The sequence below is a fragment of the Ictidomys tridecemlineatus genome, chromosome 3 (assembly GCF_052094955.1).
Source record: "Ictidomys tridecemlineatus isolate mIctTri1 chromosome 3, mIctTri1.hap1, whole genome shotgun sequence".
Lineage (NCBI taxonomy): Eukaryota > Metazoa > Chordata > Mammalia > Rodentia > Sciuridae > Ictidomys > Ictidomys tridecemlineatus.
In genome coordinates this window covers 215,186,448-215,203,309 of record NC_135479.1, presented here as the reverse complement: position 1 = coordinate 215,203,309, position 16,862 = coordinate 215,186,448, and the positions used below count along the sequence as shown (strand labels likewise).

The 16,862-nt window shown below is 62.5% G+C and overlaps 1 protein-coding gene and 1 long non-coding RNA gene across 18 annotated transcripts in view; one reads left to right on the top strand and one right to left on the bottom strand.

The window, feature by feature from the left end:
* Itgb2 (integrin subunit beta 2) overlaps nt 1-16,862 on the top strand; it is a 41,922-nt gene that overhangs the window by 9,036 nt on the left and 16,024 nt on the right. For 3 of the 17 annotated variants that reach the window (XM_078044774.1, XM_078044773.1, XM_078044775.1), the window contains 6 exons: nt 3,871-3,949; nt 11,248-11,703; nt 13,531-13,711; nt 14,413-14,583; nt 15,522-15,763; nt 16,147-16,302. In XM_078044774.1, the coding sequence (XP_077900900.1) occupies nt 11,251-11,703; nt 13,531-13,711; nt 14,413-14,583; nt 15,522-15,763; nt 16,147-16,302 (1,203 nt within the window). In that variant the 5' untranslated portion in view covers nt 3,871-3,949; nt 11,248-11,250. Of the gene's footprint in view, nt 1-521; nt 3,740-3,870; nt 3,950-10,286; nt 10,426-10,795; nt 10,936-11,201; nt 11,704-12,244; nt 12,359-13,530; nt 13,712-14,412; nt 14,584-15,521; nt 15,764-16,146; nt 16,303-16,862 lie in introns of those variants that run through there. The other 14 variants (XM_078044769.1, XM_021720072.3, XM_078044770.1 and 11 more) reach the window with 14 other exon arrangements.
* LOC144376545 (uncharacterized) lies at nt 7,134-10,560 on the bottom strand. The gene is made up of 4 exons (XR_013437126.1): nt 10,360-10,560; nt 9,557-9,785; nt 8,137-8,282; nt 7,134-7,563 (listed from the first exon to the last, which is right to left on the bottom strand). It is a non-coding gene; the product is annotated as an uncharacterized LOC144376545 (long non-coding RNA).

Here is a 16,862-nt window from a genome sequence, read left to right as displayed (position 1 = left end):
GTGAGTTCAGAGCCTGGCCGGGTGTCTGTGTCCACCTCACACTTCAATCCCTCCAGTCCAGTCTGCAACCCTGGCGGAGGCCCGCCCCACAGCAGTTCTCAAAGCTCTTGGGTGGTGTCCACACCTGTCCAGCTCAGGGAGCCTGGAACGTGTACACAGCCTCTGGTTCCCTCTCCCGGTCTCCTCCTTACCACCCTCCCTGCACTCCTGGGGCTCCGAGGACCCTTGCCCTGTCCTCCGCCCACAACGCAGGGGTGAGCCTCCTTGCCCTTCTTCCTGTAACTGGTTCACCTCTGGGACAAAGCGACTCTTGCTGTCCTTCTCTTCTGTAGCTGTGGGTCAGGATTCTGCCTTGGGGTCGACCAGGAGAAGGAAACTAAGACGGGGCTCCCCCTGTGCACTCCAGCCTCAGGGACCCCCTGGCCGCCCTGGTCAGGAAGGAGGGCCTCTCTCGGCTGCTGTAAATCTAAGCCGGGCACTACGGCGGGGGGTGGGGGTGGGGAACAGTGCTCTCGCCACGGTATCAGCCCTCTCCCAAGCTCTGATTATCGCTTGGTCTGTCCTTATCTTATTCTGTGAGGCGCGGTCCACTGTGATTGGCCTTGGAGGGCCAGTAGCCCACACTGGCTCCGGTTCAGCTGGCACCAGAAGTACCTGTAGCTTCGTGTCATTTTAAACTGCGAGGAGGAAGGTTCTGAAGGCAGAATCCACGTGCCCACGTGCTGTCTTCAGGACACTTGGGTGATTTTTATGGTTTGCAGAGCTGTGCCATCATGACCGCGATCCACGGAATGTTCCCTCAGCCCAGCAGGTCCCCCTGCCGGGTGCTCTCAGTGCCCCCTAGGTCCTCTTTAAAGGTAAAACATGAGGCTTTTAAAAACTCTGCGTATTTTCATTCTTCAGGGGCACACTTGTGGGGTTCAGAGTGTATTTTGACACACACACAGCCATGACAATCGGATCACGGTAACTGGCATTTCCCTTGAATATTTATCATTTCTTTGTGTTGAGAACATTGAAAACCCTGCGAGCTGTTTTGAAATATGCAGTTAATTATTGTCCGCCTGGTTACCCTCCTGCGCTCCGCAGCCTGGGAACTCATTCCTCCTGTCCAGCCGCCCCTGACCCGACTGTCCCCGGCCTCCCCCAGCTCTGCCCATTGCTCTCTGCTTTCCATTTCCTGGGAGCAACTTTTAGCTCCAGAAAGAGTGAGAACGTTGGTGTCCGTCGCCCTGTGCTGACGTGTCCCACTGAGCGAGGCGTCCTTCACCTGCCACCACGCACCGGTGCTGCACCCTCCGTATCCGCGTGCCCTGGGGTGGATGCCTGGGCGCCTGCGAGCAGCGCTGCTGTGACCCTGGAGGCCCAGGCCGTGCTGGTCACTGCTCCTTGTATCCGCAGGCCTGGAGCAGCGCCCTACTCTCCTCCGCGGAGGCCGTACCCATGGTTTCCCACCAGCCGGGCGTCAGGTTCCTCTTCCTCCACACTCTAACTGGCACTTGTTTTCGTCTTTATGGTGACAGCCATTCTAACTGGGGTGAGGTGACAGCTCCCTGTGGTTTTGATTTGGCACGTTGAGGACTTTTTCAGATATTTGTGAAACGTTTGTGTGTCTTCTTTTAAGAAATGTTCGACCAGATTATTTGCACACTATTAAATTGGATTATTTCCCCTTTTTTTGCTGTGGGACCTGATCTGAGAAGAATCTGAATGTTGCGGTTTTGAGATGGATGACCTGATCCTCTCCCTCCAGGTCACGTTGTCAGTGTTGCTCATTAATCCAGCCCGAACGGGCCACAGTGCTTTTGCTTATTCTAGGCCACATTCGCCTTCAGCTTTTCAGCGTGCTGCGTTTTCTTCAGTGCTCTCCTGGTCAGGGCTCATTTTGCTGCAGTGTGTCTGAATCCCCCCTCTCAGGAGGTCTGTGAGCTCTCCTTGGCAGCCTGGGAGCGACCCGGTTACCGTTGTCCCCCAGGCCCACTCTGATACGCTTGTGGCTGTGTCAAACCAGCACAGTTGTCAGGTTTGCTTAATGGGTCTTTTTTTTTGGTAATGGGGAATGAACCCAGGGGTGCTTACCCACCCAGCCCCATGCCCAGCCCTTTTGTATTTTATTTAGAGACAGGGTTTCACTAAGTTGCTTGGGGCCTCGCTAAGATGGCTGGCTTTGAACTCACCATCCTCCTGCATCCGTCTCCTGAGCCACTGGGACTGTAGGCGTGGCCACTGCACCCAGCTATTTCTCTATTCCTAGAGAGAATTCCACGTGCCTGTGAAAGTGGAGGGAAAGGAGTGATGGACACACGGGTCCCCAGCACACCTCCTTGGTGCTCCCACGGCCCTCCCCGACCCCAGCTCACCCTGGTCATTTGGAAGCACATCTTTACCACATAACTCTGAAAGATGGGGCCCTTTCTCACACCACAAACAGTATCTCACCTGCAAAAAGCCACAACTCCTCTTTTTAATATTTATTTTTTAGTTGTATTGGACACAACATCTTCATTTTGTTTATTTTTACGTGGTGCTGAGGATGGAACCCAGGGCCTCGCACATGCTGGGCGAGCGCTCTACGGCTGAGCGCCAGCCCCAGCCCCACAACTTCTTAATAATGACAATGTTTGTGATTGCTTGAGGTGTCCCTAGGTCTCTTACCCCGAGGCTCCCCCTGCAAAACCTCCGGCTCCCCTCCTTGGCTCTCCGTGACCCTCAGTGGCTGTCTCGCGGGCCCTCTCCAGCCTGGACTGAGCTCAGTGCCCTGCAGTGCAGTCCCACGCTCCTCGGTGCCGGCTACTTCCACAGACTGGAGACTGGACATGAAGGCTCGGTCTGATCGGGTTCAGCAGACAGCTGGAGAGGGACACATGCCTTTATTTCATTTTATTGGCTAAAGTTTGGTATGTGGTGCTCAGGATGGAACCCAGCGCCTCACGCTGCCAGGCAAGCGCTCCGGGCCCCTGTACTTTCCTTTCTTCCATGTTTGCAGACTCTCGAGACTCTGAAGGAGCCTGAACCATGGCGTAGGCATATCCTGAGGTTTTTTTTATCAAAATGCCCACCAATGAGTACTGTTGCCCTCCCGGATCACATGGGCAGCACTGAGGCCCGTCCGCCTGTCCTTCTGCTCCTCCAGATGGCTGATATTTTTACCATTATTTTTTAAATCAGCAGGTTGTAGACGTCATGATTTCTACCTATTTTGGGTTCAGTTTCATCGTCCACTGTACCCTCATCCGCCTGTCTACGTCTAGGGTACATCTTTCACCAAGGGTTGAGGGTGCTGGTCTGAGTCTTGGCCACCTGACGGTTTGGGTGGGTGTAGGGGTGCGCCAGACATCGGCACGGTGTTCCAGGTGCAGGGCTGATTCACCCAGCCCTGGGCCACCCCGTGGCCTCCTTGGTGGGGCCTCTGGGCTGGAGTCTTCTGTTGTCCGAGGTCCCCCCGTCTGTGTGTCCCTCCTGGAGTCTGTGCTGGAGGTGCCCTCTGGCCTGGCTTCTGGCCTGGTCCGTGCTCACCATCCCGGGCCCGCTCGCGGCCTCCTTCCTCCTGCTCCTGCTCTCGGAGCGCTGAGGAGCGCTCCCTCTGTCTGGCGGGTCTGCAGATGGTCTCCCACCGTCACCAGCACCAGAGACTGCGGTCCCCAGTGGTTCTCCATTTCACAGGGTTCCACCTCCCAACAGGAGAGCAGCAGGTCCCGCCCTGGCTTGGGGCTGTCTCTAGTCCCGCCTGCTGCAGGAGGTGAGCAGAGAAACTGGGGTGAGGGGCCCCCAGTGGAGCAACCAGCCACATGTCACTCTGCTTCCTCTGAGGAGCTGACTGAGAACAGGAAGCATCGTGCCTCACGGCTGGGCCTTCACTGTGTCCGCTAGGCGAGACCGCGGGCCAGCCCCAGCCAGTCCAGCCCTCCACAGAGCCGAGGCCGCAGGAGGCCGCCAGGAGACAGAGTGGGTGAGTACGGCCCGGGCCAGGGTGGTCCTAAGGGGGACACCTCAGTGCTCGGCTTCCTGGGGAACCACTCCCTGCGACCCTGGGCCTGGGGTGGACCCTGGGGACCTGTGCAGACGCCCAGTCCAGGGCGTCCAGCGGGAAGGGGTCCTGGGAATGTGCCGTCCAAGCCCCCTTAACCGAGACCCGGCCAGGGGAGGTGGCCTGCCACCCGGGGCAGAGCTACAGGAGCGCCAGGGGCACCTGTAACGAGGGAGCCTCCCTGGTGGAGCCCGGGGGTGGGGAGCTGTGGGCAGGGAGGCGCTGTTGCCCCCTCCCCAGGAGTGACACTGGCCCAGGCGTGGAGGAGGAGGCCAGACTGGGCAGGGAAGGGGAGGAGGGGCGGCCAGGGCCCGGGGAGGTCCCCGCCCACGCTCCAGGTGGAGCTGCTGGAGGGCTCGCCTTCAGGGTGACCCCAGGTCTGGGCTAAGCCTCTGGACGGTGATGCCTGGGCCCAGCCTGCCCCACAGCGTTCAGATGAAGGAGGAAGCCCTTCGCCCAGAAGAGGCCCTCGCCCAGGCCCCTGAGCGGTGCTGGCTGAGCCCACGCCTCGGGCCCTGAATGGGGGTCACAACCCAAGTAGGACCAGGGGGTGGACACCCGACAGGGCCCGGGCCATGGCCACCTGACCTTCGTGGGGCTGTGGCATCTGGCAGACCAGGGTCCCCTGAGGCTGGGTCTCTGCTCTCAGGCACCAGGACAGTGGAGCACCTGGCCACCAGGGCCGCTGTCTCTGCAAGAGCACACGGCGGTTTCTGAGGGCAGCCGAGAGGCAGAAAAGCCCGCTTCCTACCCCGGCTCCCCTGCTGAGCCCAGCTGGCTCAGCCTGACCCCAGGTGGCATTCGCACAGAAAGGGGCACACAGGCAGGCTGAAGTCACAGTCCTCAGGGCCACCTGGGGAGAGAGCCCAGGCAGCAAGGCCCCTCACGGGAAGTTCTGCAGAGGAGCCTCCTTCCATCTGGGCAGGGAGGGGACTCTGCTCACCCTCTGGAAGGGGCGCGAGTGAGCAGACCCCTGGCCCCCAACTGTGAAGTGGGTGGCCCAGTTGTCAAACTCCAGCTGTCTCACTTCCCTGGGGAAGAGACCCAGGGACCCTCGGGCTCCCCGGACGGCTCTGTCCACTCAGGCCAGGTGTTGTCCTGCAGGTGACAGGTGGCTGAGAGGCCTGAAGGCACCCTGTGCAGCCTGGGCCTCTGCTCTGGCCCCCTTTCTGCAGTGACCGTGGTCCTTCCTGTAGCCACGTCCCCAGTGGCTTGCCAGTGCAGGTGTGGCAATGCCAGGTTCGCCCGCCCTCAGGTACGGGCCAGGCTGCGGAGAAGCCCGTGCAGGGAGCCCGCACCTGGGTGGCCGGCAGTCTCTGGTGACCCCCGGAGACACTCTCCAGGCAGGAGGCGGAGCCCTGTGACCAGTGTCCATTCTCCTCTGCACAAACTGGATTCAAGGGGGACCACTGGACTCTGACCCAGACCCCTCCTGGACTCTGCTGCAGTGTGCGGGGCCATGAGCCTTCCACAGCAGCAGGCTGAGGGCGGGCAGCAGCAGGCTGCGGGCGGGCAGCCGGTGACTGTGAGCCCCTTGTCCCAGCCTCCTGGGCTGCAGTGGGCGGTGCTGACAGGGCCTTAGCTTGCCGGGGCCAGCCTTGACTCTCCAGCCTCCACCCTGGCCGTGGCTAGAGCCCAGTCCTTGCCAGGGCGAGGGGCGATGGCTCTGCTCCTGGGCAGGAAAGTCCCCTCTCATGGCATTTCTAAGGGACCCTTTCTTGGGGCAGGACCTGTGGCGTGGCCCAAGTCCCTGGACAGGGCTGGTGTCCAGAACCCCACCCTGTGCGCCAGCAGCCTGTCGTGAAGAGGTGATGTGTGGGGCCTGCTCTGTGCCACCCTGGCGGGTCTCCTCCCCGCCCCGAGGCCTTCCAAAGGCGGCCGTGTCCACACTGCTCCCTCCCCCGGGTCAAGGCAGCAGGGATCAGAGTCAGGGAGCAAGAGACCTGGCCGGGCTTCTTCATGAGACTCTCAGAGCTGTCCCCTGTCCCCCCAGTAGAATAGGGAGTAGGCACCGAGCCCCACCCAGGAGGACATGGGGAACTGGGGCTAAAGCCAGCAGGGTGGACCTGCAGGTAACGCCCAGTCCTATTTCTGTACAACCACTGCCCCCTGCCTGGAGTTGACCCTGACCTCAGTGCCATGGCCTCGGCCTTTCACAGCCTTTGCCCCTCCCCCAGCCATGACCGGCCATGACCTCACTTCCTGTTGGCGAAAGACGTAGGGCAGGGCTGGCCTCTGGGATGCCCTGGTCTGGCCAGTCTGAGACCTCCTTTCCCAGGGGCATGCTCCCGCTGCTCGGGGAGAGGGTCTCTGCTTCTCTGGTCTCCAGGGCTGGGGTGTGTGGGGACTCAGCCCCGCGGCAGCGGTCCCGCCCACTGGAGTTTCAAGCACTGAGGGCCAGGTGTGGGCCTTTCGGTGTGAGGTTGGAGCACTTGGAGTGTGATGGAAACTCGGTGGAGCGGGGACTGTGGGCCTCCAAGAGCCTGGACACCCAGGCTGCCCGCTCCCTGGGAGGCTTCTTGGAGGAGCCAGTGAGTGGTGTGTGAGCAGGTGCCAGTGGGCCCTGAGGCCCCATTTGGCCCTTCCCATGATGTGACTGTCCCCAAACGCGTGGCAGTTGGGAATCTGGGGAAGTGATTCCACCCAGTGCCCTGGGCACTGTGGAGCTCAGAGCTGTCAAGCCTACAGCAGAAAGCTGGAGAGCCAGAGGGACCGCGGGGGACATCAGGAGCACTCTCGCTGCCTCCCTCGGAGCCGGAGACGACCCCTGCCCCTGCTGTCCACCCGCTCGCTTTCCTCCAGGAGCCTGAGTGGCCTCAGCCGTGGGTCATGCGTTTTGTGGCTGGGCCCGAGTCTGCAGGGCGTTGGTGATAAAGGCTAAAAATCTCCAATTGGACAGCTGCCCGAGACCCAGGTGCTCCGTGGGCAGGCCGGCGAGGGCGACTTCTGCCATTTCCCAGAGTGGTTCTGCTTTTGTGACTCTCCCGCCCACCGCCTGTGGTCTTTCCTAGGATATGTTGACCCGTTCAAAAGCTATGAGTGTCTAAGGTCTCTTCAGAGATGAAGATCACCCTTCACCTTTTACACTGGATATTAAGTAGCTTCCTTTATGCAGTTTTTAAAAAAATGTTTATTTTTTAGTTGGACACAGAACCTTTATTTTGTTTATTTATTTTTATGTGGTGCTGGGGATCGGACTCAGGGCCTCGCACATGCTAGGTGAGCGCTCTACCGCTGAGCCCCAGCCCCAGCCCCCTGTTATGCAACTGATGATGCACAAAACCTGTCCTATTCAGGGTCCACCATCTTCTTGAGTTTTCCCTCGTCTGAGACACACATCTTCCATTTCCTGATTGTTTTATTTCTTAACACTAATTTGCAGGTGTTCATTGCCGATCCTTTATGTCCACAGCAAAAGCTGTGCGGCTGCTGCCTCCTGGGGTTCGGCTTTAGCTGGTAGAGGGCGGCTGCCCCTGTGCCCCGGTCTCATAAAGATGGTGTCTCTCCTTGTCTTGAGGGGTCTTCACTGGAGGGTTCTAAATGGTGATCAATAGGGTTGGAGGTTCATTTTCCCCCATTTGGTCAGAAACCGTGGCTCCTAAAATGGCAGCTGCGTGACTTCACGGCGTGCTCGCGCCTCACAGGCACCTGGGGGCCGCCCTGGGGGGCTGGGGGACCATCTCTGCTGCCTGTGTTCCCGTTGGCCCTCTTGCCCCCCAGGTCTGCCCAGAGCCCCTGTGGCCACCCATCGGTGTTCCAGCCCCTGGAGCCGGCCGCTGAACACTCCTTTTGTGTGTGAAGCAGAAAAGATGCCATCGTGACCCCCCAGTTTGGGGAGAGACCTGGGGGTTGGGGTTGTGGCTCTGGGGCAGAGCACTTGACCAGCTGTCCCTGGGCTGAGGACAAGCAGGTGGACAGGCACGCCTGAGGACCTGGGTTTGAGCCTCATAAAAATAAGTAAATACAATAAAGGTGTCCAACCTCAACTAAAAAAAGAAAAGGTGGGGGAGAAGTGTCATCACAAATGAGGGAGCGGGACTGGCCATCAGGACCCGGCTTCCTCCCCTCTCCACCCCTCCGGGCACCTGGGCCCCACCTGACGTGCTTACCTGGGGGGCGCTGACCCGGCAGCACAGGTGACTTCCTTCTCCGAGCAGGACCCTCCGGCCAGGCTCCGATGCACAGTTCTCTGGGCCAGCGGAGCTGGGTTTCCTCAGGCAGCTCGGCTTAGGGTTCGCGGGTTGCCAGCCTGTGTCTGTAGCGGGAGCCTGCCCACCAGGCTCCTACCCTAACACCCGTGTCCTCCCTCCCACCAGGCTCCTACCCTAACACCCGTGTCCTGCCTCCCTCCAGGCTCCTACCCTAACACCCGTGTCCTGCCTCCAGGCTCCTACCCTAACACCCGTGTCCTGCCTCCCACCAGGCTCCTACCCTAACACCCGTGTCCTGCCTCCCTCCAGGCTCCTACCCTAACACCCGTGTCCTGCCTCCCACCAGGCTCCTACCCTAACACCCGTGTCCTGCCTCCCACCAGGCTCCTACCCTAACACCTGTGTCCTCCCTCCCTCCATCCCACCAGGCTCCTACCCTAACACCCGTGTCCTGCCTCCCTCCAGGCTCCTACCCTAACACCCGTGTCCTCCATCCCACCAGGCTCCTACCCTAACACCCGTGTCCTGCCTCCCTCCAGGCTCCTACCCTAACACCCGTGTCCTGCCTCCCTCCAGGCTCCTACCCTAACACCCGTGTCCTCCTCCCTCCAGGCTCCTACCCTAACACCCGTGTCCTCCCTCCCTCCATCCCACCAGGCTCCTACCCTAACACCCGTGTCCTGCCTCCCTCCAGGCTCCTACCCTAACACCCGTGTCCTCCATCCCACCAGGCTCCTACCCTAACACCCGTGTCCTGCCTCCCTCCAGGCTCCTACCCTAACACCCGTGTCCTCCCTCCCACCAGGCTCCTACCCTAACACCCGTGTCCTCCCTCCCACCAGGCTCCTACCCTAACACCCGTGTCCTCCCTCCCACCAGGCTCCTACCCTAACACCCATGTCCTCCCTCCCACCAGGCTCCTATCCTAACACCCGTGTCCTGCCTCCCACCAGGCTCCTACCCTAACACCCGTGTCCTCCATCCCACCAGGCTCCTACCCTAACACCCGTGTCCTGCCTCCCTCCAGGCTCCTACCCTAACACCCGTGTCCTCCCTCCCACCAGGCTCCTACCCTAACACCCGTGTCCTCCCTCCCACCAGGCTCCTACCCTAACACCCGTGTCCTCCCTCCCACCAGGCTCCTACCCTAACACCCGTGTCCTCCATCCCACCAGGCTCCTACCCTAACACCCGTGTCCTGCCTCCCTCCAGGCTCCTACCCTAACACCCGTGTCCTGCCTCCCTCCAGGCTCCTACCCTAACACCCGTGTCCTCCTCCCACCAGGCTCCTGCCCTAACACCCGTGTCCTGCCTCCCACCAGGCTCCTACCCTAACACCTGCTTTCCGCCCTCTGCGGTCTTGCTCAAGTTTCCTTACCTCCTCTTTCTTTCTTTCTTTTTCTTTTTTTATTCTGGGGACTGAGTCCAGGGGTGCTCTGCCCCTGGGCCACCTCCCAGCTCTTTTTATCTCAGTGCCTTGGGCCTCACCCAGTTGCCCAGGCTGGCCTTGAACCTGCCATCCTGCTGCCTCCACCTCCGGGTCCTGGCACTCGGGTGCGGCCCCTGTGCCGGCAGGTCCTCCTCTCTCAGCCTGGAGCTCCCTGGCCCTGTGCGAGGTGGGGAAGGGTCAGTCCTGTTTCTCCAAGGGCCACTCAGTTCCCAGCTTGCTTCTTGGTGAACTAGGGTTCTGGGTTTCCGCGTTCCTTGGGGTGGGTGGTACCCGGGTGGCTGGCTGCGGCAGCACTGGGACTTGGTGACACTCAGCGCTTCCTGAGGTGGCTGGGTTTTGATAGCGCCCTCCCCAGCGGGTGGGTGGAGGTCAAGGGCAGCTCTGATGCACAGGTCTGGCAGGTCAGTGGCTCCTGGGCCTCTCAAGTAGCCTCCTGTAGGGCTTTGAACCTTGACCTTGGCCAGGGACGCGCCCTTGTACCCAGGAAGGCTCTGCCAAGCCCCCCAGGGGCCGCAGGGGCTGGGGATCGGCGCTGCTACTGCCTGCCACATGGAGGCAAGCCTGCTGCCAGCCAGCGCTCAGCCCCACCTCTGGGCTCTGCCTCCCCTGCGGGAGCTTGGCCTTCATCCATCTACCCACTGCGCTCCCAGATGCACCTTCGTCTGGCTCCACTGTGGGTGTGTGGGGCTGGGGGGACTGACTATTCTTAGCAGCCTCCAGCTCCCAGTTACCTTGCATGGTGACAGTCAGAGTGACAAGGAGGTGGTGGCCCTTCCCATCTGCTTCCTGTGGTCAAGGTCAGGACTCTGCGGTCTGTGGGTTGGTCTTGCTGTAACCAAGTTGTGCTCCCCTCTCGGGGTGCATGGAGGTGCTGGGGCACCTGCTCACATCCTGCTGCCTAGGGCCCCAAGGAGTTGGCCTGCTGGTGGTCACGAGTGTTCTGTGGGGAGGGGCCTTCTGTGGTAGCCCAGGAGAGAGCATGGTGTTTAAACGGGTCCTCCCCGGAACCACGACGGCTCACCCACTGCATGGGTCTGGGGCATCCCGGGAGGACTGCTCCACTCTGCTCGGAGCCGCGGTGGCCTCACAAGAGGGGACCATGTGACTAGAGGGCTCCTGGCCAGGCCCCAGTCAGTTGAGGTCGGGGCACAGTTGTGGTGCCCAGACAGGGCAGCAAGAGCTTTGAGGTGTGGGTGCAAAGGTGGGACCCCGTGTCCCAGGTGGGGAGACGCCGGGCCTTTCAGAGCCGGTGCGGGAGGCCGGAGCTGAGGTGGGCCTCCTGCTGCTGCCTCAGGAAGCCAGACCAGGTGGGCGTTGTGCTTCTGAGCCCTGATGGCAGTCTTTCTGGGGAGGGAACAGGGCCATCTCCCAAAAGACGGGGATGTGGGGCTTGGCAGGGCCACTGGTCTGGGGGAGCCCACCCAGAGTGCCAGGGGTAGACGCAGGGTTTGGGGGAGCAAGGGTGAGGACAGGTGCATCAGAGTCCCACGGGCCACAGCACCGATGAGCACTGTCCCCAAGGTAAACGAGCCCACTTAGCCATACGCTGGCTAAGCCCAGTTCTCACCCCAAGGCACCACGGACAGGACCCCTCAGTCACCAAGACCCTCCCTCCACAGGACATGCTGGGCCGCGGCCCCCTGCTGCTCGCCCTGGTGGGGCTGCTCTCCCTTGGGTCTGGTGAGTTTGGGGAGGGGTGTAACTACACACGTGGTGTTTCCAGATGGGGAGGAGCGGGCTGCGGAGTCGCACGCTCCCCGGGAGGCCGAGGAAGGACCCCACACTGGCTTCTGCCCCACAGAGCCGCAGGTGGTGGCTCTGATATCCTCCTGGGTATCTGCTCTGCACCCCGACACGGGGCGACTCGGAGCCCCTCCTGGGCCCCTGTAGAGCCGCAGACGCTGCCTGGCCCCGTCCTCTCCCAGGGCCCCACACGGTGGGCCAGGGTGGACACGGGGCCACTCACCTGCCTGTCCGTATCCCCAGCCCTCTCTCAGGAATGTACCAAGTACAAGGTCAGCACCTGCCGGGACTGCGTCCAGTCGGGGCCTGGCTGCGCCTGGTGCCAGAAGCTGGTAAGAGCCAATGGACGCCTCTGCTGCCCTCGCCCTTCCGGCCCTCCTGGCCTGGGCCCCATCCCTGCTGCTGAAGCCAGGGACACCAAGGGTCACCATCTCCAAGTCCTGGAAGGTGGAGAACAGAAGCAGCTCAGAGGGATTGTTAGACTGACAGGACTGCCCTGGGCCGCCCCAGTCCCAGCCCCAGCCCCACCTCTTGCCCCGCCCCGGCCCTGGCCCCAGCCTCCACCCCTGCCCCCCACCCCCAGCCCTGGCCCCACCCCCAGCCCCTGGCCCCAGCCCCAGCCTCCACCCCGGCCCCAGCCCCTGACCCTCCCAGCCCCCCTCCCCAGCCCCAGCCCCCAGCCCCAGCCTGTGCGGAAGGCAGGAGGCTGCCCAGAGGCCTCTCTAACGCAGGCAGCTCCACTGTGGGGGAGCCTGATCCAAGGCCACGGGAGGTTCCTGAAGTAGGCAGCGGCAGCACCCAGGTGTGGGGGGACAGTCCAGCCTCAGAACCTGGTGAAAAGCCAGACTCTGGTGGGACCTCGCCCCCTCTCCTCTCAAGTCACAGTCTGCGTTTCAAAGTGATGACCTCAGAAGGGAATGACCGTGGCCCGCCGTGGCCCTGCCTGGCGGGACCCTCCAGACCCTGAGCCCCAGGCTTCTGGTTGAGGTACACTTTGGTCACTGTGGTAAGGTGGCATCTGCCAGGCTTCGCCACACCATGCCACTGTCTGCCCTGGCAGCCGGTGGCGGGGTTGGCTTGTGGGGAGGCCCTCTGAGGCTGGCAGATATGGGTCTGCCCCCAAACCAGCACCGGCCAGTAGCCCTCGCTCTGTGGGTGCTGTTCACACTGTGACCGCCCTGTGGCCCCGGGTGGCACAACCCTTCCCGTGGGCTCTGTACCTCTTTATTTTTGAGCACTGTCTTGCTTTCTGGACTGACAGCTGCCCCAGGTCTGACCTGCACTTCCCTGGCCCTGGCCCCAGAGTCTGCACTTTTCCCAGGGTCCCTGGCTCCTTCTCCTGTCTCTCCCAGTCCTGACACGTGCACAGAGAGGCACGTGGCACCCACCTAGAGCCCAGTGCTGCTGGGGTCATCTGTGTTCTTTGGCCTGAGGAGTGTGGTCCACGCCTGGGTGTGGACATTCTGGTCATTTGAAATAAAGACAGGGAGGCTCACTTGTTCTGTCTGGGCTGCGTCTTAGGTTTCTTTTCTCTTGTCGATGGCTTTTGGTTCTCGAGTACGTAAGGCATTAACACAGTGTCACAGGTCAAACGAACCGGGACACGCTGCCCGGGAAGGGTCAGCCTCCCTCCCCCCACCCCCCACCTGCCGGCACTGGCCCACCCCGGGCTCCTGGGCTGTTCTGAGTGCACTGTGAGAGCGGCAGCTCATCCAGCTGCCTCCCCACGCTCTGTGATTTAACAGTTTGATGCAGCGGGTGCTGGCCCAGGGCCAGGACCAAACACGCCCGTGTCGGAATCCAGGGGACGTTTGGGGGGGCTCTGGCCTGTGGCCCCGGAAGAGGAGCTGCTGGGGAGGCCCTCAAGGCCTGCTCCCTGCCCTGGGGCCAGCTGCCGACTCTCTCCTTCAGCCTTTGGGCAGGAGACTGGACCCCAGGCGTTTTGCCGGGGAGGCCGAGGGTGGGGAGTGGTCACTCCCCAGGGCCCGAGTGTGCTGGAGCCCAGAGAGAGGCTGCTGGGAAGCGGTCAACTCCTCCCAGGACTCTGTCCCGAATTCCAAGTGCAGGGGGGTCAGGGCCGGGTCTTCAGTTCCAAGGGTCCCGCGGCCCCCTCAGCCCTGCTGTGCGGCCCCTCCCGACCCCTGACTGCCCCCTCCCAGAACTTCACAGGGCAAGGGGAGCCCGACTCGGTTCGCTGTGACACCCGGGAGCAGCTGCTGAAGAAGGGCTGTGCGGCTGATGACATCATGGAGCCCAGGAGCCTGGCCGAACCCCAGCAGGACCTGGAGGGGGCCTGGAAGCAGCTGTCCCCACAAAAAGTGACACTGCACCTGCGACCAGGTAGGCTGGGCCTAGGCTGTGCTTGAGCGGGCACCCTGTGTGTCCAGGAGCGTGGGCCCACTCCAGGTGTTAGGGTGGACCAGGTGTGAGTGGGCCGGGGGAGGCTGGGGCTGCTGGGGGCTGGCCAAAGTCTGAGAGCCTCCAGGTCACCCCGCTGTCCCCAGGCAGGTTCCCACCCCACCCCCTGTCTCCCTCCCAGCCCTGTGTTCTGTCTGTTTTTAGAAGGAACATTTGGAAAACAGTGTTCTCTCTCCCTCTCAACAAGCCTGGGACTTGTGGCAGAGTTAGGGCTCTGATAAGTCCTGCAGTCAAGAGACTGAGGGGCTGGGGATCTAGTGCCACCCAAGGTGGGCCCCACACCGGCTTCAGAGCACACCTGCCCTGCTGTCCGAGGAGCAGGTGTGGCGGAATGAGCCCAGGCCTGGAGCTGGCAGCCCCCTTGGATGGGCCAGTGGCTGCGGTGCCCCTTTGATCGGGAGCCACCTGGGGACCTGGTGCCCTCCACGGCCCACGTGGGGGGAGGGCTCGGTGTTTGGATGCGGCCTGGCTGTCCTGGGTCCTACCCACAGCCTCCGGAGGCCATGCGGGGGGCGGTCTGGAGGGCCTGGGGGTGGGTCGGGGGCCAGCCAGGCCCAGCCAGCTCCTGAGATGCCCTGGACGAGGTGCCAGGAGCCTCTTGCTGTCTCTGTCCCTGGCGGCAGGTCAGGCGGCCGTGTTCAACGTGACCTTCCGGCGGGCCAAGGGCTACCCCATCGACCTGTACTACCTGATGGACCTCTCCTACTCCATGCTGGACGACCTCATCAACGTCAAGAAGCTGGGCGGTGACCTGCTCCAGGCCCTCAACGAGATCACTGAGTCCGGCCGCATTGGTGAGGCCCTCGGCCACCGCAGGCCCCGCTCAGCCCTTCCCCGAGGCCTGGGCAGCTCTGCCGCCCACACCCCTCCACACACGCAGGACCCCAGGTGCAGGGACCTGGGGCTCCAGACGTGGCATCCCCAGCACACCCGCGGGGCCAGAGTCGGGTCTGTGTCCCCACCAGGCGCCGTGTCCAGTCACGGGTCCCCTGAGACTCAGGGTCATCACCCAGCGCTCCACTTCCCCTCCTCAAACTCAGGGCCCCGTGTGGGCCAGGCAGAGCTGCGCCACCGAGCGCCGCCCCAGCCCTTCGTTCATTTTGTGGTATGTTTAAAAGACAGAAGTCTCACAGAGCTGATTACTACGACTGTGTGAACCTGCAGCCATCACAGCATCAGAGAAATAACCGCGGTCAAGTCTGCAGGCTGAGGGGTCTCAGACTTGACAGCTTCCCCCACGGCCACAAAAGGCAGGCCCGGCAGGCCAGAGGGAGGGCTGAGGACACCCGCGGTCCCCACAGTGTCATCCTGAACAGCCCTGCCTCAGCCTGAGTCTGTGAGGGCACTCGACCACTGAGCCACGGCCCCAGCCCTGTTCTGTCTTGTTTAGAGACAGGGTCTCCTGGAGCTGCTTAGGGCCTCACTGTTACTGATCTCGACCCTCCTGTCTCAGCCTCCCACGCTGCTGGGCTTACATTGCCTCAGGCCTGACGTGCAGAAAGCCCACGTGCACACATGAACACACCGACCCAGGCTCACACATGTGCTGGTCACGTGTGCGTGCACACAGCTGCTACACCTATGAGACACACACGTGCACACGTTACACACTCACACATGACCACAGGTGCCGCCACGTTTCCCCTCGGCCCTGCCACATGATAGGGAAACCAAGGCTGTCTGGACCCAGCCTGTTCCCCTCACCTGCCCACCTCATGCCCCGTGCCCTCAGGCTTCGGGTCCTTCGTGGACAAGACAGTGCTGCCCTTCGTCAACACGCACCCCGAGAAGCTGAGGAACCCGTGCCCCAACAAGGAGAAGCAGTGCCAGCCCCCGTTCGCCTTCCGGCACGTGCTGAAGCTGACCAGCAACTCCAACCAGTTCCAGGCTGAGGTCGGGAAGCAGCTCATCTCTGGAAACCTGGACGCTCCCGAGGGCGGGCTGGACGCCATGATGCAAGTCGCTGCCTGCCAGGTGAGGCCCTGCCCCTGCTGGCTCCCCGGGTCTCCAGACCCGGGAACCCCAGCAGCGCCACAGGGTCGCCTGCCCTGGCTGGCAGCTCATCTCAGGGACCTCCGCTGGCCACCACTGGTGGCCGGGGCCTGGGAGGGCAGCCGGCCTGCTGCAGGAGAGCGAGGCCTGTGGCTGCGGGGTCTTTGGCCTCGAAGGCGAGGAGCGAGACCGGGCAGGTCTGGGTCCAGCGGCCCTGTCGGGCTCTGGGAGTCTGGCTCTCCCTCGCCTCGCTCGTCGGGGGGCATCGCAGGCACCTGCAGGGGCTGGCTGGGTCCCGTCTCTGCTGGGAGGCCCTGGGGTGGACCCAGCCTGGAAGCGGCGTGACCCCTGCTGCCTTCTCCCAGGAGGAAATCGGCTGGCGCAACGTCACCAGGCTGCTGGTGTTCGCCACTGATGATGGTTTCCACTTCGCGGGCGACGGGAAGCTGGGCGCCATCCTGACACCCAACGATGGCCGCTGCCACCTGGAGGACAACCTGTACAAGCGCAGCAACGAGTTTGTGAGCCTCTGCGGGCGGGCGTGGGGCAGGGCTCTGCTGAGGGAGGAGGCCCTGCAGGGCCCCAGGCCCTGGACACCACCTCCTTCACCTGGATAACGAGTCTAAGGAGCTTCCCGAAGCCCCGAGTGGCCCGGTGAGGTCCCGCAGACCCTGCCTCGGGCCAGGCGGGGCGGAGGGTGGCAGGCAGCCCTGACCCTCTCCCCCAGCGCATGGGCCCTGCAGACAGGCTCCCCTGTCCCCCTGGCCGGTAAGGTCAGGTGCAGGAATGGCCCTTTAGCCCCAGGCTTCAGCCAGGGCCCCCTCCCTGTCCTCAGGAAAGGCTCACCAGGGCTCGGTGTCCGTAAGGTCAGGCAGGGGCCACCCAAAGGAGGTAGATCTCACCAGGCCACTGCACGAGGCTTTGTGGAGACCCCACTCCCGGGCAGAACTGTCAGGCCAGGAGAGTAAGAAGGGGGTCTGAGAAGAAGTGCGTGGGGTTTCCACCGGGCTTGGGGCAGGAAAAGGGGTTTTCAGAGCCCCTTGTCCCCCTGGAGTTGGCCGGGAACTGGCTGAGATCCGGG